General features: G+C 36.8%; 1 protein-coding gene across 1 annotated transcript; it reads left to right on the plus strand.

Moving 5' to 3' along the window:
* Window positions 1-3,899: 3,899 nt before the first annotated feature.
* Window positions 3,900-15,983, plus strand: RBM11 (RNA binding motif protein 11). The gene is made up of 5 exons (XM_003263779.4): window positions 3,900-4,018; window positions 7,297-7,459; window positions 8,829-8,901; window positions 12,175-12,274; window positions 14,627-15,983. Exons 1-5 carry the CDS (start codon window positions 3,923-3,925, stop codon window positions 14,912-14,914), a joined length of 720 nt encoding a protein of 239 aa, XP_003263827.2. The 5' UTR covers window positions 3,900-3,922; the 3' UTR covers window positions 14,915-15,983.
* The last annotated feature ends 4,915 nt before the right edge of the window (window positions 15,984-20,898 follow it).

Raw genomic sequence — 20,898 nt, forward strand, 5'->3', positions numbered from 1 at the left:
TAGGAAAATGTTGGGGGATGACAAAGTTACAAAATGCCAATAGTTTAGTAAGACATAATCTATTGAAGCACTTGTTTAGTCCTCTTTGGATATAAAAAATGATTGTAAGTAGCTTACATACACACTTACAATGTAAACATTAACTCAAAGCGGATGTTCATGATGATGATGTGATGATGATGATGAAGATTTACAATTTACTGAGCCCTATGCACCAGGAGTTCTTCAAGCACTTTACAAGTAAGTTAATTAGTGTTTATTGAGATGGAATATCATTGTTTATCACAATATATTTTGTCACAACCTTTTATTCATTTGTCAATGTGTCAAAGTGTTTAACAATCTTACCCTTTGACTCAGCAATTAAGCAACAAAGATACTTCCTACAGAAATCAAAGACACTTTCGTACAGACACATCCAAGGTCCTTTTATGTGGCAAATGGCCCACATGTGCACAAATATATGAGCAAAGACATTCATCTCACCATTCCAATAACAGTCAAAAAATGAAAGCAATATAAAATCTAACAATGAGAGATTAGTCTAATTAGGTATCTACTGTGGATTAAAACTAATGATACGGATAGATCAGTATTTATTGGTGTAAAAGGCCTTTGTTACAGTTTTAGAAGGCAGAGGGCAAGCTAAAAAACAGTATTATATAGCATGGTTTATTTTCCTAAAGTGTGATATATATATATATATATATTTTCCCAAAGTGTGATATATATATATATATATTTCAAAGTCTGTAAGGTTTTCCTCCGAAATAGTTATCTCTGCATGATAAATTTGTCAGTAATTTTTACTTTATTTCCTTAAATTTTAAAAATATTTATTTATAATAAACATCTAATACACATAAAACAATTTAAAAACTGTATTTACTTGACAAAAATATGGTTAGGAAAAAATCAGAATAAAGACAAAATAAGTGTTTAAAAAAGTGAAGACAAAAATGAGTTCAATTTAAAAAAGCATCCAATAAAATCCCTTAATAGTAATTGGCCTCCCCTCCCCTCCCCTCCCCCTCCCCTCCCCTCCCCCTTCCCCTTCCCCTTCCCCTTCCCTTCCCTTTTCCTTTCCTTTCCTTTCCTTCCGTTTCAGTTGTTCATTTATCCAACTTTTATTAAGTACCTATTGATTTCCAGGCACAGACTTTGTTGTTGGGGATACAAAGTAAAGACATTCATTTATTTAATCTTTATTCTTTCAATAGCTATTTATTATACACCTACAGGTGTGTCAAAGATTGTCCTAGGTACTGAAATATATTTACTCTATACTAGTTCCCGGTGAGAAGGATTTGACAGAAGTGTAACTAGGGAACTATGGAACCACACAAGTGGAGTGGCCAGCTAATTTGGAAGGCAGAGTTCAGAGAAGCATTGCAGGACATGTTGCCTGGGCTTAACTACAAAAGAGAGTAAGAGTTGGCTGCGCAGGGCCCGGCACGGTGGCTCACGCCTATAACCCCAGTAGTTTGGGAGGCCAAGGCGGGTAGATCACCTGAGGTCAGGAGTTTGAGACCATCCTGGCCAACATGGTGAAACCCTGTCTCTGCTAAATATACAAAAATTAGCCGGGCATGGTGGCACACACCTGTAATTCCAGCTACTCGGAGGCTGAGGCAGGAGAGTCGCTTGAACCTGGGAGGCAGAGGTTGCAGTGAGCCGAGATTGCGCCATTGCACTCCAGCCTGGGCAACAAGAGCAAAACTCCATCTCAAAAAAAAAGAGTTGGCTGGGCAACAGAAGGTAAAGAAAGGAGCTCTAATTATATATATAGACATACAGAGGTATACATGTATATATACATATATTTTCATTTATTATATGTTCATTCAGCTAGGGACATCAGACACCCTGATATAAATGAAGAAAGGCTAGCTCTTTATAGAGTGTTACATGTATTTAACCCATTAATACCTGATATATGACTAATGGTCCAGTAAATACTGAAAGTGAAGTGAATTATTTTTAACCTACTACTAGATTTATTACCATGCATGCATTCAATATGAGTTAAGAAACACAACATGCTTACATTAGAAAAATGATATATTGAGATCATATTCTGAAAAAATTGCTAACTACAGGAGCTGACTTTCAGAGTTTATAATATTAACTAAGTACTCAAATTATAAGCACTATAAATTTATGTACGGCCAGAAGAGGATATTACAACACCAAAATTATGTACATTTGTAGACAAAGAAGGATGCAAATTTCAATAGAACAATATAATATAAACATTAATTACAAGTGTAGTTAAAGATTTGTAGCATACGCACTCATATACATGCAATGGTTTAAAGTGAAACCTGAAGATACGGCTTGCATATAAGAAGTGTCTGAGAGGAATTCAAGGAGGAAATATGTTGGTTTGATAAGATTTATGAAGTAAATGAATACAAATAAATCAAGAGGTCTACACATAACAGAGACTTGCAAGTATCTATTCATTTGATCAACATATATTTATTTGCCTTCAATATGAGTGTTTCCTTAACTCCTTCTTACTGTACCACAAGTCTACTGATGATAGAGGAAAGAAAAAGGAAAAAAAAATGGAGACAGGACTTATATCAGTTGAAGGTAACTACTGAAGTTACTAGCATTTATATTATATTTGTGAGGGTAGAAAGGCTGTCTCTCCCAAAATATAAGCTTTAGGAGGTCAGATTTTTATATTTCCCTTTGTTTTCCAAGAATTAAGCATTCAGAAAATACCTATTAAATGAAGTAAATATATTTAGTCCAATCCATTCCTTAAGAAACAGAATCTGAATTCCAAAGAGAAATTACTTGTTCAAAGGAATAAAACTATGTAATGTCAGAGATCAATCAGAAATTAGGATTTCCTAAAATGTGTACCTTTTCATTAGAAAAGATGACTTTTTTGGTCCATCGACCAGATAAAAGCATGCCTCCTCAATTCAAAATGAAATTTGATCACGACGCCAAACTAAAGGCCAAATAATGTTCTGATTACCTATATGATATTCATGGGATGATCTCAAGGTCCTACGTAGACGTATGGTAGCTTCAGAAAGTTAACAGTTGACAGTTGATTTATCAAAGTACTGAGATTCTAAGTTTTCTTTCTCCTTTCTTGTAATTTTATAGTTCATAAGACTTTTATTAAAAACAAAAATTATTCCCAAGAAAGAACTAAGCCTTTAGCCTGGTACACCATATACAAAGCCCTGAAACAAAGTACAGCCATTTGATCCTGACACAAACCCTAGCTGCCATCCTCAAAAATTCTGGCTTAGACACAAAACTGGCTCACTCTCACCAGTATATTCCTTGGTATTCGCTTTCTCAAGTTCCTTTTGAAGTCTACTTAAAACCTCCGTGACCAGTTTCAAAAACTCATCTAGGGAGCACTTTCTAGGAAAATAAGCTTTAATTCTAGTTTTCTGTTGTATCCACATCCATGCAAACATCGATTCTTTCAAAAATTATTTATAATTTAATATCTTCATGATTTGTTCATTTATTCTTCGGACCCAAGGAAATGTATCTCCCCACATTTGCCTGGGAGCTTCTGCAATGAAGTTACCACAATTTAAATCATCTCTACAGTGATTGTATTTAAAATGTTGATTGAATAAATCCAAAATCAATTAATGTGCCAGAAAAAAAGGAAGGCACCCCACTAGCTAAAGCGTAAAGCCCTTTCTGCATTCATCTTTCTTACTCTCACCCACTCTTCCACCGCCCAGCCCTACGCCAGGCGAGCGAGCGGTGTGGCGGGCGGTTCCCCACGTCCGCTGGGGGCGTGGCCCTGAAGCCATGCCTCGCCCCCAGCGCGCGATCCCGGCGCCGGCCCCGCCCCCTCACCCAGGCGGCGCCGTAAAGCCGGAGAAGGGGCGGTGTCTCAGCTCCTACTTCATTGTACGGCCGAGACCGGAGGATGTTCCCTGCTCAGGAGGAGGCCGACAGGACCGTGTTTGTGGGGAATTTAGAGGCCCGAGTTCGGGAAGAGATTCTGTACGAGCTGTTCCTTCAGGTACCGTCCTCTGGGAATGGGTGGCGGAGGGGCGGAGCACGTCGGGCCGGAAACGTAGCGCGCACCTGGACCACCCGGGGCCCGGCCCCCTTCCGCCCCATCCTGAGCAGGGGTTTTAATTTCGTTTCCCTTAGCGCACCTGTCTCCAGGTGAGCGGCTGGGGAGTGAAATGAGGAAGCGTTCCCCGTCCCCATCCGCGCTGCAGAGTCCTGGGGGTGGGCAGGGACGGGGTTCCCTCAACCCCCGTTTCTGATGAAGGGCTTCCCAGAGGCTGCCTGGGCCTCGGGTGTGCTGGGGCAGAACCGAAAACAGCCTGGTCACTGTTGTCCGTCAAGTAGTGAGCACGCCTGACATCCCCCAAAAGGAGAGGGGTCGCTTTTATAATGTTTCCTTTTACACTTTGCTTCTTTCTTCAAGTCCTTTTATGCGGAGAGTATTTTTATTACAGCATGAAAAGTGAGATTTGAGATGATTTGGCAGCTAACTTACCGTGACTGTGACCAGGTGATTCCCTGGCCAAGGCCCTTTAATTCATAACAAGAGGACCTTCGGAAACTTTGAGACCTGGTACCTCTAGGATTAAGCCTGCTGTGTCCTGTATACACGCTCACTTACCATATTGTCCTACACAGCCAGGTCTCACTCGCCAAAAAGATACCCTCATTCAGCCATTCCCCTAACCGTGTAATGATCCGGAATTACGGGGCAAATACCGAGGGTGCTGGGAATACAAATTGAAGAGACATCCTTTCATCTTCCTAACAGGGAGAACTTAAAATTACAATGTTTAGGATAATCTATAAAAAGACAAGGGGACATAGATAGAAAAGTGGTTCCGAGTGCGAGCTGTGAGGTCAGCAGTGTGACTCTGAGCCTGTCAATGAATTCCTCAGTGCCTCAGTTTCCTTATATGTCAAAAGAGAGTAATAGTATCTGCAGTATAATGTGGCTGTCGGAATATGTGGCCTAATGGTAAAATGGCCACCGCTGAGTCTAGCACTCACTGTTTGCTACCGCTACTACTGCTAATGGTACTGCTGTTATTATTAATAATAATACTAACATCAAGAGAAATCAATAGTTACTTTCTCCTATCAGAATAAGGGAAAGTTCCGAGGGAGGCAGTTGCAGAACTAAATTTTCAGGATTGCATGGGTCAAAGGGGTCCTTTATTTGGTTGTGAAAGGACTTACTTTTGTCTCTAAACTTAACTAAAGCAACCCTCTTTTAATTATAGATATAATTTGGTAGAGAGGGTTCTTTCCAGGAATACAGTTTCCTTTCCTGGACGTAAAACATTTTTATTATTTGAAAAATATTATTGACTTTAAGACTTTTAGGTTCATCCTTTTAATTCATCTTTTTAAACTTGCCTTTATGAACTCTAATCCATGTCTGTTTTTTCATTATCATTTAAAACTTACTATATTAAGTTAAAAAAAACACACCAGAAACTGAAAGAAATATAAAGTAAACTTAGAGTTGTTTTTCTCCAGAAGACTTCTTTCACTTTGAGCCTCCAAAAAAAGGAGCGTGGAAGACTGGGGTGAGATTGCATTATGCAATAACCATTATTTTTAGTCAATCAGGACTCGATCAGTATCAGTTGTGTGGATCCACAAGCCTATATATTATCTTCTCTTTTTTTATCATTTCCTTCTTCCACCTAAGCAAAATATAAATTTTTTTTAATAGATCAGGTAAGAAGCATAAGTTCTTATTTTTGTCTAGGTATTGAAAGGAATTGCCAAAGTGGAGTTTCTTTTCCACTTTAGACTTCAACACCCAGCAAAACTTGACAACTATCACACTATGTGATATTAAACCACTATTGTGGTTTAAACAATACTGTAAGATAATGTGACTGTTGCTAAAAGTAAGTCTTCATGTTGAATTTTATCTTTACAAATGCTTTGGATTATCTAAGTTTATGTCAAAATTCAAATCATGTAAGCATGTTCTGTCCCATAGTGATTACGTCTATTTAATATCTGTATAAAAATCACCAATTTTATTGGTTTTTATATTACAGTGTATTTATCATTTTACTATTTTCTTTCAAATTTCTGATTATACTTGGAAATAAGAAAATCAGATTTATTATCATTACACTTTTAATATTAGAGTTGGGATTTAGAGAAAATATAATGAATTCAGTTTCAAATATGTTGAGATTGAAGTACAAAAACATAGACGTCTTCAGGAGGTGTCTCTGTGAAAGAGACATGGTGGGAAAAGTAAATTTGTTGATGAGGTGATCCTTGAAGCCAGAAGGGAAGGGAAGCTAGTCCCTGGGAGAGCACAGAGAATGAAAGGAAAAGACTAAATCTTAACACACAGAATGATTTTAAAGATGATCATTAATATTTTTCTTTAGAGTAAAAGCAATTTTTTTATTTATGCAACTCTACAGAGAAAAATAATCAGTTATTAAAGTCTGAACCATTCAGCGTTAAATCAGTTGTTTGTGTTTGTAAGTGCCTCCTCCAATCATTATCATGGCTGTGATGTAATTTTTTGTTAGTTGTAATTAACAATTTTCTATGATATTTGGCTCTGTGTTTTTAAATCTTCATTGCATATTATAGGTTTTTCTATCAATATAATCTGAATATTTATAATTTATATTTTATTCCATTTAATGACACACCATGGAATAATATCTCCAGTTGTTAGATTTACAGCCTCTCTAATTTCTCACACTTATAAACAATGCAATATACTTAAAAGTCTTGAACATATTTAAACATTTTTCCTTTGGAAATTTACCAAATGGAGTTTCCATATCAAAATGCATGATAAATGTATTTATTCTTGAAAAGATATTTAATCTTCATGACAGAAAATTTAAACTATGATATAACATTGCCAGCTTTTTTGAGGATAACTCAACCAGTATTGACTTTCTCATTTCAGTTATTTTTTTAATTCAACACTGCGAATATGTATGGAGACAAAGTAGTATTTTAATCTTAGATTTATGTATTTCCTAAATTGGTTTGTTAAGCCTAACAGAAGGATAGTCTACCATTTCTTTTACAGTTTGAAACTAATACCTAGAATTTCCTGTTCTTAACACCATGTATGTTTCCCCAGTGAGCCAGAAAATACAAAGAAAGTGTGAGGAAGTGTAATATTTATTATTAGAAAGATACATTATTAGCAGAGCTACATAAAGATATTGCTAACACATTTCTTTAGTCTAAAGTTGAATTTACTTATTTGAGTATAAAAAAATCTTTGAATTTATGAGAAAATAATTTTTAAGTTTCTTATAGGCGGGGCCACTAACCAAAGTGACTATATGCAAAGACAGAGAAGGAAAGCCAAAGTCTTTTGGATTTGTCTGCTTTAAACACCCAGAATCGGTGTCTTATGCCATAGCTTTGCTGAATGGAATTCGTTTATATGGAAGACCAATTAACGTGCAGTATCGATTTGGTAGGTCCTGTCACTGATTAATCTTCAATGTGTTTTGTGGTTGATACTATTCTCAGAGTTGTAAGCAATTTGTTTCCTATATAGTGTAAGACCAAAACAAAAAAAAGTACCTTCTACCTTCTGGTCATTGTTAAATTTTCTCAGAACACATGTCTAATTCATAATGTTATATAATTAACTAGTCTTGACAAACCTATAGCATCTTTTCTAAAAATAAAATGTAAGATAATCGTTTTAGTATCAGCCAGCAAGTAGCTATGATGGTTGCTATTGGCCCTTATAAATTGAGCAAATCTAAATGAACTGGGGTCATACAACTGTAACATTTATATAGCAAGGGTATTTACTAATCTTGTTACTGCTAATGTATGGTACTGAATCTGTACTATTTGGAAGATAGAGAGAGGGCATCAGTACTTCTGGGGAAACCTTTCTATACATGTTGCCCAGGATTTTAAGCCCCTGTAAGAGCAAAGTGGTGAAAGGCAACGTAGAGTTACCCTTAGTAGTGGTGGAAAAGCTTCCTGTCATGAATGGCCTCAACAACTTCTCCTGCACACATATCAGGAACAGATCATTCATGATTAGCTGCCAAGAGAATGTTATACCATTACTCTAGCTCTTTCATGTTTCAGTAGACCAACAGAGGCCATCTGGTAATTCTTGCAATATGTACGCAGCCTCCTCTAAGTGGTCATGCTTATTGATCTATCACTTGCTGGTTTTTAAATTCCTCTTGCTATACTAAAAGCAGACAAATACTAATGACAAAAACAATGCTTTATTGCAAAGCAAAAGTGCGTCTCTTTGCGTTTCTTTTTTTCTTCCTTTCTTTTGTAATACATGGTTGCATCATGCTCTCTGGTACTTTCTGGTTAACTTACACAGCCTGGTATTAGGTTAGTACAAAAGTAATTGCAGTTTTGCCATTACTTTTAATGTCTGTAGACTAGGCCAGGGTATATTATGTTCTGGCATATCATGTATAAGATTGAATTGGCTTTTGTCCATGAGGGTTAAACTCCTGCCTTGTACACTAGAAACAAATAACACTTGTTTATTTGCCATTTTTAGTTTACAGGTGTCTGGAACAAACCATCATGTATCTTACAAAGTCCAACGTCAATGTCATTCTTATTTTCAGTCATTGATTTAGACAAAGCTTGATTTTAATTCATTGATATATAGTACTGTAAACAATCTGTAAATATGATTTGAGAGGTCAGATATGCATATATCTTCTCTGAGTATGGAATTTTAAAATCACTACTATGTCCTAAAATATTTTGAGTCATTTTATGGTTTAATATTAGAACTCCAAAAAAAAAAATGCACCATGAAGTAACCTGTTACTCTGTTTCTTTTAAAGGGAGTTCTCGCTCTTCTGAACCAGCTAACCAAAGTTTTGAGAGCTGTGTTAAGATAAATTCACACCACTACAGGTAATTTTAAAAATATTTCTCATCAAAGGTAAAGCAAATACATTCTTATGCTAAGAGGAGGTTTTATATATTTTGGGCTATTGTAAAACCTTACTTTTTAGGCCTAGGGTAAAATTAAGGAATATCTTTTTTCCGAGCCCATGAAAAGTGATAGAAAATATTTTCATTTAAAAGTCAGTCTTAATATTTTCAGTAGTGGGGGTAGAGACTTGTAGTTTTTTATAGTTTTCCACATGCTTTTCATAGCTGTTAAATCATTTAAGCATACAAGATTTCATCATGGATCACAGAGATACTGTTATTTATATTTTATATTTGAGTAAATGGAGTTGCAAAAGTTAACCAATTCTTAAGGTCACAGGATGATAAAGTGCCAGCTTTGAAACTAAGCCTTCTGACATTAAGCCATTCAATTAATTATTTTACTTTTTGAAATAACTTCTCTGTGTTAATTTTCAAACTCTTCTAGAATTTTGTATAGCCTGATTTATTGATGCAATGGTAGCCTCCACGTACACTATCTGACAAGCTGTCCCAGAGGTCATGAAACTAAAAGGCTCCCAAACCAAATGAAAATGTTCAAATTACACCTTTTGTTACACCCATTTGAAAAACAGTGAAAAGCAAGAAGAAAGATATTGGATAACTTAGCACACTTAGGAAAAGGTGCAAGTAGGCAGAAGGACGAACTAGCTGAATTCCGGTTACACTAATAAACACATGCCCTGTTTCTCTCTGCTGTATCAGCCTCCCCTGCTGACTGCAGTACTTCTGCAGCCTCTCTAAGTGATTCAAGCTTTTTGATGTATCACTTGTTGGTTTTTAAATTTCTCTTGCTATACTGAAAACAAATATGAATAACAAAAACAATGTGTTCTTGCAAGGAGAAAGTGCTTCTCTTTGCGTTCTCTTTGCATTTCTTCTTTTTTTTTAATGTTTGGCTTCATCATGCTCTCTGGTACTATCCGGTTAACTTACACAGGCTGATAGAATAGGTCAGGGTATATTATGTTCTGATACATCATATAGCTGTATGATATAGATAGATATCTATATCTATCTAGAGAGGAGAGGAATAGATATACTCTATTCAGAGTAGAGATATAGATCTATGTATCTCTATATAGATATTTATATATAGAGAGAGAAGTATAGCTCTACTAGCTACATTTCTAATGTTTATCATAGTAACAGTATGAGTGTCATCTATACTGCTTTTTTTCTCATCTTCTTTAGCAGAACTGAATATTCTCAAGTAAACTAACAATAGCTGACCCTCCTATCCCTTTTAGTTTTATCAACCCTCTGAACATAAGGACAGTGGCCCCTCGGGACTCTCAAATAGCCAGGTTTATCTTTCAGAGCATTATTGTACCCCAGATAAAACAGTGTGCTCCTCATCTTCATTCACCCCAACATTTCTACATCAGTGAAATCAGGAGTTAGGAAAGGAGGTGGTGAAATTAGATTGCCTGAATTTGCATGTTGGCTCTGCGACTTTATTAACGGCAATTAACAGTTTATTAACAGTCAGTTAACACTGTTAATAGAGTAGCAGAGGCAAGATGCAAATTCAGACAAGAACTGGATATGTTATTTTACCACTCTGTTCCCCATCTCTAAAATGAGGTTAAAACTTTGAAAGGTTACTGTGAGAATTGAATTTTATAATTAACACAAGGTGCTTAAAATACTGAGCATACAATGTTCCACAAATGTTAGCATAAAGGGGGGGGAAGCACTGTCTAGACTCATGTGTCGAGCCATGTGTATAATGTAAGAACTCCCTTTTTCTACTAGTACCAAGTGCGAAAAGATACCTCTTCTTCCTCAGGAGTTAGGAAGGAACAAGCTATTGGTAAGATTTAGACGGAAGAGAAAAGACTAGATGGGCACTAGAATATAGCAGTCAAACTCTGGTATTTTCTAGTTATGTTTGATACACTGACCCTAAGTCATCACAAATTCTAGAGTAGACAGCCTGAGTTATGTGTATATTTTGGATATGACACTTCATTGATAATACTTTATTCTTCTGGTATTTCTGATATTATAAAGAAAGTATATAAAATGGGTTATCATGTCCCCAAAGTGATTTGCAGAGAAAAATGGTGCTTATTTAACAGTCTAGTCTTTGCTCTTCCTTGGAAATGGATTTTTATGCTTCTTGTTGTTTCTTGTACCTTCTGCTTTTAATGAATATTCCCTGTGTTAGTTTGCTAGGGCTGCTGTAACAAAGTACCACAAACAGAGTACTTAAGCAATAGCTATTCATTGTCTCATAGTTCTGAAGGCTAGACATCCAAGATAAAGGTGTCAGCAGCATTGTTTCTTTATGAGAGCTATCCGAAATAATCTGTTTCATGTTTCTCCCCTAGCTTCTGGTGGTTTGATGTCAATCTCTGGTATTTTTCAAATGTAGAAGCCTTACCAAGATCTCCACCTTTATCTTCACATGGTGTTCTTCCTGTGGGTATCCGTACTGTAGTTTGAATGTGTCCCTCAAAAGTTCACATGTTGAAATTTTGGTCCCCAATGCAGCAGTGTTGAGATGTGGGACCTTTGGGAGGTGACTGGGTCATGAAGGCTATGCCCTCATGTATATTTTAATTCATTCATGGATTATTGGATTAATTGGTTATTGAGGAAGTGGGTTTGTTATCACAAGTAGATCTGTTGTAAAAGCCAGTTTGGCCATCTCTCGTGAGCTCCTCCTGCCTGTGATGACTTCTGCCATGTTATAACATAGTATAGCTCACCAGAAGCTGACCATAGCCACCTTCACCAGAAGCCACCTGATCTTGGACTCTCCAGCCTGAAGAACCATGAGCTGAAATAAATCTCTTTTCTTCATAACAAACAGAGTACCTGTTTGTTATGTAATACCAGTTTGTTATAACAAACAGGTATTGTGTTATGACAACAGAAAATGGACTAAAACAGTCTGTGTTCAAATTTCCCCTTTTTAATCAGGATACCACTCATATTGGATTAGGGACCCATCCCATTCCAACATGACCTCATCTTAACTAATGATATCTGCAGTGACCCTTTTCCAAATAAGGTAACATTCTGAGATACTGGGATTTAGGACTTTAATAGTTGAACCCTGGGGAGACATGTCAGCCCATCACACTTCTGAATTTACATGTGATTCCTCTATGCAGACAACTTTGCATCCCCTGAGGAAAGATAGTGGTTTTTCTTAAGAGAAAATGACATTTGTAATAGGAATTTTAAGATTTTATTACTTCTTCTTTTATCTCCTCAAAGGGATGAAGAAATGGTGGTGGGCAGATCTTCCTTTCCTATGCAGTATTTTCCAAGTAATAATACTTCTTTACCTCAGGAATATTTTCTCTTTCAGAAGATGGTAAGTTTAATATGCATTTTATTCAGTATATAATGTGATACAAACTATGAAGAACGTGAAGGCTATTTGTAACATATGGTGCCCAAACCTAAACTGGGATGAAGGCACAAGATGTCCCAGCACGTTCCTCCAGTGGTGTCCTGGCCTAACACCATCATCCTAAATTTCACTTCTAATGCCTTAGCAAATGGCCAGGGTGTCAACAGAAAAGGGATGGATGGCAGTGACGACACACTGCAGTCCAAGTGAAATTTGAGTAGAGAGTTCTAATGTAAATGACTATTTTAAAAGACGTTTGCAGTGGCTGGACGTGGTGGTTCACACCTATAATCACAGTACTTTGGGAGGCCAGGGCAGGATCAATTGAGGTCAAGAGGTCGAGACCAGCCTGGCCAACATAGTGAAACTCTCTCCATCATAAAAATAGAAAAAATTAACCGGGCATGGTGGTGCACACCTGTAACCCCAGTTACTCGGGAGGCTGAGACATGATTGCTTGAACCTAGAAGGTGGAGGTCTCAGTGAGCCAAGATTGTGCTCCAGCCTGGCCAATAGAGCAAGACTGTCTCAAAAGAAAAAAAAAAAAAAGATGTTTGCAGAATTGCAGAATTTGAATAATTTCACTTAGTGAAGTATTTTTATATAATGTCATCAATCCCAAATAGATTGCTTTTGGACATGGATTTTTAAAGTAAATTTATCTTTTTAATTAAAGACAAAACTATCCTTCCTGAGTGTATACTTAGTCCTTCATGCACACATCACAGAGGGAGGATATCATAGGAGCAATGAAGGTTCTCAATTGTTCGAGTAAACTAAATTATTTCCAGAGACTACCAAAAATTGGTTTTGACCCAGAAATCTTAATGATGGACTTCATTGTTAAAGGGGAACTCATTTTTTTTCAATTCCTCATAAATAAGAAATTGAAGTCCAGGGTTGTTAATCAGCAGTCCCAAGATTTTCAGCTTGTTAGTGACAGGTGTAGGACTAACCCAGGTCTTCTGACTCACAGACTATTATTTTTGCAAATACCCAATGTATACGTGAGCTTTAGATTTGTTAAATATCCATTTTCAATTTTTAAACAGAAATTTTCCGGTAAATTGATACTTCTTAACTTTTGCTAAAAAAAACCCTTTTCTTAACTATGGTAAAACATTAGTAAACAATCACTTCTCATCTGAAACTATAAATGTCTTCATCCCAGCATTTTTTATCTTTTGGTAGAGATGGGGTAGGAGAGAGACACAAGTTCATGGTATCTCTATTAATCTTTAATCTGCCTTGAATAGTTAGAAATTTGAGTTAAGAGCTTGTTTGTTTTTAAAGGAAGCATGTCTCTATCTAAACAGTAAATAACTATGCTACACAATATGGGGGCAATTAGCCACATATGCACCTAGGAGGCTGAGTTTTAAAATTTTATTTAATTTTAATTAATTTAAATTAAAATTTAAAACCGATACTTGGTTCGGTTTTCAGAAAACTTTTAAGTATATTTGAAACAACTTGGGCATGTGAGTATATTTTTTTCAACTCTAAATTCCCTGTAATCTAAATTCAGATCAGGTATTTTCAATAAAAATTTAGCTTTCAGATTGAGATATGCCATAAGTATAAAATATACCTCATATTTTGAAGACTTCACGTGAAGAAAAAGTAAAATATCTCATTAATTTTATATCATTTACATATTAAAGTTATAACATTTTAAATGGATATATTGGGATAAATAAAATACATTGTTTAAATTCACCTGTTTCTTTCTACTTTTGTATTGCAGTTACTAGATTTAAAACTACATGTGGGCTGGGCACGGTGGCTCACACCTGTAATCCCAGCACTTTAGGAGGCTGAGGCGGGTGGATCACCTGAGGTCAGGAGATCGAGACCAGCCTGACCAATATGGTGAAACGCTGTCTCTACTAAAAATACAAAAATCAGCTGGGTGTGGTGGCATGCGCCTGTAGTCCCAGCTTCTTGGGAGGCTGAGACAGGAGAATAGCTGGTACCCAGGAGGTGGAGTTTGCAGTGAGCCAAGATTGCGCCACTGCACTCCAGCGTGGGCAACAAAGTGAGACCCTATCTCAAAAAACAAAACAAACAAACAAAAACTATTTCCGTTGGATAGTACTAATCTATATTGTAGTGAGCTATACACAGTCTCAACTCTTTATATTGACCCTTTAATGAAACACCTACCTTTCTACTATGAGAGGTCACTGTCTTTCTTATACCAAAACACAGTTTAGTTTACTCATGGCTATTGTATAATACATGTAAACTGTTAACTTTTTTCCTTAACCTTTTGGATTTGTTTTGGTAGATGAATGTCTTTTGTTTTCACAGCAGTGGCATGTGTATAATCCAGTGCTGCAGCTTCCTTACTATGAAATGATAGCTCCACTTCCTAATAGTGCATCTGTGTCTTCCTCACTGAATCATGTTCCAGATCTTGAGGCTGGACCCAGCTCATATAAATGGACTCACCAACAACCAAGTGACTCTGACCTTTATCAGATGAATAAACGAAAGAGACAAAAGCAAACAAGTGATAGTGATAGTAGCACAGACAACAACAGAGGCAACGAATGTAGCCAAAAGTTCCGAAAGTCTAAGAAGAAGAAAAGATACTAGTATTACCTACAAATGAAACTTACCTACACTGATCTTAGTTCTCTTATGAAAAAAATAAGACGTGACTCCATCAAATAACCAACGTCATGGCTATCTTGTCTTTTGAAATATATAGTAATAAGACTTATCTCTGGTTTGCTGTTCAATTTTTGCCTTGAACAACAAAAGCTTTCTAAAAATAATATAATGTACCACTTTTTGTATTTGTCATGATATTTTTGACCCGTTGGCAATAAATAGACTATTGTCATTTTATTAGTACCAATGATGAAATTTCACCGAACTATTAATCAAAAGTCACTTATTGAACACATTGATAAAGCACCGTGTTCCCTTTGATTATCCCCTGTAACCAACACTCAACTACAAATAGACTGGGATTCAGTGTGGAGTGGTGGGTTTCCTGAAAGAAAGTAGTGCAGATATTTAAGGATTGCATATTGTTCCTAATGAGGATGTAATAAACAGGCATTAGTACCCCTTTCTTTTAGTGCCTAAATATGTTTTTTCTGAGCCATACTCTTCTTCAGGTTTATTTTATAAAGTGAGGACATATGATAATGATACCAAAGGAAAGATAATTCTTATCATGAAACCAACTTTTGGATCATTCCCATTTTAGACAATTGTGTATTTATAGGGATACCTGCCTCTTCTCACATATTAATTGTATGTCATTAAAATCAGTTGGCTATGTCTGTGTATTATTCACCTCTTTTGCTAGCAAGGTTTGAGATGATATATTAACATTTAAATCATGAAAATGAGCAAGTAAATAGAATAATATTTTATTAATGTATGATATGTAATACTGTCTAAATCAAGTTTCCTATTTTTGGTTTATTTATTTTAGAAGAAAAATAAAATTCATTATTTGGGCATTTTTGTTTATAGCTCATTACAAACTAGAGTGATGAATATATATATTTACTAAAGCTAATTGAAAGAGTCATGCAACTCAATTGGGAATTAACCACTCAATTCAATAGTAAAAGCCATGCTTGGATGTTTCCTTTGCATGTTGCCTAGCATTTTATAGATATTTATTATTTAAATAAAGATATGTTTTTAATGACGAGAGTAACAATTTTAATCTTGGTTATAAATATATAATATAGTGAAGTTTGAAACAAATATTAGTCTATTTCTATCTAATCAAAATGAAAAACTAAATTTTGCTTTATGTAGCTGATATGATTTGGCTCTGTGTCCACACCCAAATCTGACCTTGACTTATAATCCACATTATTCCCACATGTCAAGGGCAGGACCAGGTAGAGGTAATTGGATCATGGGGGCAGTTTCCCCCATGCTGTTCTTGCGATAATGAGTGAGTCTCATGAGATCTCAAGGTTTTGTAAGCATCTGGCATTTCCCCTGCTGGCACTCACTTTGTCCTTCTGCCTTGTGAAGAAGGTGCCTGCTTCTCCTTTGCCTTCTACCATGGTTATAGGTTTCCTGAAGGCCTCCCCAGCAGTGCAGAATTGTGAGTCAATTAAACCTATTTCCTTTATTAATTACCCAGTATCAGGTATTTATTCATACCAAATACAGTTATTTGGTACCAGGAGTGGGACACTGCTATAAGGATACCGGAAAATGGGGAAGAGACTTTGGAACTGGGTAACAGGCAGAGGTTGAAACGGTTTGAAAGGCTCAGAAGAAGACAGAAAAATGTGGGAAAGTATGGAACTCCTTAGAGACTTGTAGGGCTCAGAAGACAGGGAGATGTGGGAAGGTTTGGAACTTCATAGAGACTTGTGGCATAGCTTTGATCACAATGCTGATAGTGATATGGACAATGAAGTGCAGGCTGAGGTGGTCTCAGGTGGAGATGACGAACTTGTTGGAAACTGGAGTAAAGGTCACTCTTCTTGTGCTATAGCAAAGAGACTGGTGACATTTTGTCCATGCCCTCTATAGAGAGAGATCTGTGGAATTTTGAACTTAGAGAGATGATTTAGAGTATCTGGTGGAAGAAATTTCTAAGCAGTAAAGCATTCTAAGGGGTGACTTGGGTGCTCTTAAAAGCATTCAGTTTTATGCATTCACAAAGATATGGTTTGGAATTGTTTAAAATGGAAGCAGAGCATAAAAGTTTGGAGCATTTGCAGCCTGAGGATGAGACAGAAAAGAAAAACCCATTTCTGAAGAGAAATTCAAGTCAACTGCAGAAATTTGCATAAGTAATGAGCCAAATGTTAATCACCATGACAATGGGAAAATGTCTCCAAGGGATGTCAGAGGTCTTCATGGCAGCCCCTCCCATCATATGCCCAGAGGCCTAGGAGGGAAAAAACGGTTTCATGGGCCAGGTCCAGGGCCTTGCTGCTTTGTGCAGTCTCAGGACTTGGTGCCCTGCATTCCAGCTGTGATTAAAAGGGACCAACATACAGCTCAGGCCATTGCTTCAGAGGCCGCAAGCCCCAAGCCCTGGAAGCTTCCATGTGTTGTTGAGCATGGGTGCACAGAAGTCAAGAATTGAGGTGTGGGGACCTCCTCCTAGATTTCAGAGGCTGTATGGAAACACCTGGATGTCCAGGCAGAAGTTTACTGCAGGGGCAGAGCCCTCATGGAGAACCTCTGCTAGGGCAGTGCAGAGGGAAATGTGGGGTTGGAGCCCCACAAAAGTCTTCACTGGGACATTGCCTAGTGGAGATATGAGAAGAGGGCTACTGTCCTTCAAACCCCAGAATGGTAGGTCCACAAACAGCTTGCACCATGCACCTGTAAAGCTGCAGACACTCAACACCAGCCTGTGAAAGCAGCCAGGAGGGGGGCTGTATCCTGAAAAGCCACAGGGGCAGAGCTGCCCAAGGCCATGGGAGCCCACCTCTTGCATCAGCATGACTTGGATGTGAGACATGGAGTCAAAGGAGATCATTTTGGAACTTTAAGATTTAATGACTGCCCCTATTGGAGTTCAGACCTGCATGGGTCCTGTAGCCTCTTTATTTTGGCCAATTTCTCTCGTTTGGAATGAGTGTATTTACCCAGTGCCTGTATCCTCATTGTATCTAGGAAGTAACTAAGTTGCTTTTGATTTTACAGGCTCATAGGTGGAAGGGTCTTGCTTTGTCTCAGATGAGACTTTGGACTTGGACTTTGGGTTAATGCTGGAATGAGTTAAGACTTTGGGGGACTGTTGGAAGGGCATGGTTGTGTTCTGAAATGTGGGGATGTGAAATTTGGGAGGTCCAAGGGCAGAATGATATGGTCTGGGTCTGTGTCTCCATCCGAATCTCACCTTGAATTGTAATTCCCCATTATCCCCACATATCAAGGGCAGGACCAGGTGGAGGTAATTGGATCATGGGGATGGTTTCCCCCATGCTGGTCTCATGATAATGAGTGAGTCTCAGGAGATCTGATGGTTTTTTAAGCATCTGGCATTTCCCTGCTGGTATTCACTTCATCCTGCTGCCTTGTGAAGAAGGTGCCTGCTTCTTCTTTGCCTTCCACCATGATCATAAGTTTCCTGAGGCCTCCCCAGCAGGGCAGAACTGTGAGTCAATTAAACCTCTTTCTTGTATAAATTACCCAGTCTCAAGCATTTCTTCATAGCAGCATAAGAACAGACTAATACAGTAGCTTCATCTATAATTCATGTTTTTGAAAATTTAAACTGGAAAATACAAGATTTTTTTCTTTTAAAATTCACATTTTTGCAACTTGGAATCATGCCAAAGGGAAAAATATGTTTCTGAGTAATTAGAAAATAATAGATCTTTAAACAACACATTAACTTCCACTCAGCCTTTCTTTTAGTTCTTCTGAAGTTTACCTTAGCCCTAAATTATTTCACTGTGATTTGCATTTTAGGAAATATGTATTAAGGAATGTCTCTTGGCAGTTAAGGATAACATATGTCTAAGAAAATTATATTGAAATATTATTACATGAACTAAAATGTTAGAACTGAAAAAAAATTATTGTAACTCCTTCCAGCATAGGCAGGAGTATCTAGATATCAACTTTAACAACTCAACTTTAACAACTTCGAACCAACCAGATGGCTAGGAGATTCACCTATTTAGCATGATGTCTTTTATTGATAAAAAAATATAAAACTTCCATTAAACTTTTAAACTACTACAATCCTATTAAATTTTAACTTACCAGTGTTCTCAGTGCTACATAATTTAAAATAATTTAAATCTTCTGATTTTAATTCCTCAGTTTTGAAATCTATTTATTTTTAAGTACATATATATCCAATCTACTGCCACTAGTAGAAGAAGCTTGGAATTTGAGAACAAAATCAGACGTTTTGTATATGGTCATATTCACTAATTTATTTTTTAAATGAGTTTCTGCAATGCATCAAGCAGTGGCAAAACAAGAGATAAATTAAAATTGGTCGAAAAGATATGTGTGCCAAACAATCCCTTGAAATTTGATGAAGTGCCTAATCCTGAGTTATTATTTCAAATGTGTACCTGTTTATACAAGAGTATCACCTTTGAAATCTCAGCATTAAATGAAATTTTTATAAGCAATTTATTGTAACATGATTATTATAAAATTCTGATATAACACTTTTTGTTACCTGTTTAGCGTTTAAAGAGAGAAAAGTAGTTAAGAATTATTACATTTTCATTAGCATTGTCCAGGTGCAAAAACTTCTAACACTTATCTTCAAATCTTTTTCTCCATTGCCTTCCGAACATACCCACTTGGGTATCTCATTAGCACTGCAAATTCAACATTTTCAATTGCTAATTTTTCTCCCTAAATATTTACTTATTTTCTCAGTTTTAGCCAATGTTTCACTATTGACCATTTGCTCAAGTATAGTGACCTTGCTTCAATGACCTTCAGAGAGCTGTTTCAGTCCTTCCTGGACTACTTGCATGCTTCCAACAAAATGAAGGACTCTTGATGTCAGTCACTCAAATAAATGGAAATGGGCCCATTTACTGGGAATGTTAACAGAATAAAAAGATAGACGTGACACCAGTTGCTTCAGTCCATCTCCATTTACTTGCTTAAGGCCTGGCCATATTTCTCATGGTTGATATGGCGCAGGGCACATGTTTAAATGGCTGTTCTTGTAGGATGGTTTGGCTGTTGGATTCCTCATCTTCCCTCTCCTTGAGAAGGAAGGTTACAGTAGTACTGTTGGCTCCTGGAATATAGATTCATAAAGAACTAATGGAGTATCATCTCCCACTGCTCTTGTGTGTGGTCAAAGTTCAGATCCTTTACAGTTTCCACATTCTATCTCTATTTCTACTCATCCTAGTAAAGCCAGTTACTTCAGAAATTAGTCTGTCTCTCATTAATTTACTCCTCATTAAGAAAAGTCATAGCCTGGGCTTGATTTGGGGGAAAATGAGCACTAATATATAAATCTCTATGGAAATCTTATTTTACTTTACAAAACTCAAAAAGCCTTTTTTTTTTTTTTTTTTTTTTTTAAAAAAAAAAACGAAGGATACTGTTTGCTTCCACACCTCAAGCCCAGGTAAGTTCAGTGAGTACAGTTTCTCCAATTTGCCCTGAGATTTGCTGAGGTACTTGGTGAAGATTCTATTTTGCCTGGTCAAAATGAGTTCTAAAAAGTCACAAAATGTCCCAGCTGTGGGCTAAGTTTATTTATTCACAATCAATCATTCCCAACCCACAAAAAATTGCCTCATGTACATACAGAACCTGCCATAGCAAGTAAAGGCAAGCAATCTATTATCTGGTTCCAGGTGAAATTTTCTTTTGAGCTTCTAATACCATCTTCACACCAACAGGTTATATAAGGATTGACAAATACACATACATACTTACCTTGTAATTAGATAACATAACCAGTATATAAAGATGCAAACTAATGTACTCTCTGTGTTAAAAACTTGGAATGATTGATCCCAACAAGCCTTTATAACAAGTTTTACTGCAAGGAATCTGAATCTAACAATAGTTGGCTCAACTACTTTACCTTGTTTGGGAAACATAATCAAAACATTCTCCAAATGATAGTGTTGATCAGT

This window comes from Nomascus leucogenys, chromosome 25, assembly GCF_006542625.1.
Source record: "Nomascus leucogenys isolate Asia chromosome 25, Asia_NLE_v1, whole genome shotgun sequence".
In the NCBI taxonomy this organism is placed as follows: Eukaryota; Metazoa; Chordata; class Mammalia; order Primates; family Hylobatidae; genus Nomascus; species Nomascus leucogenys.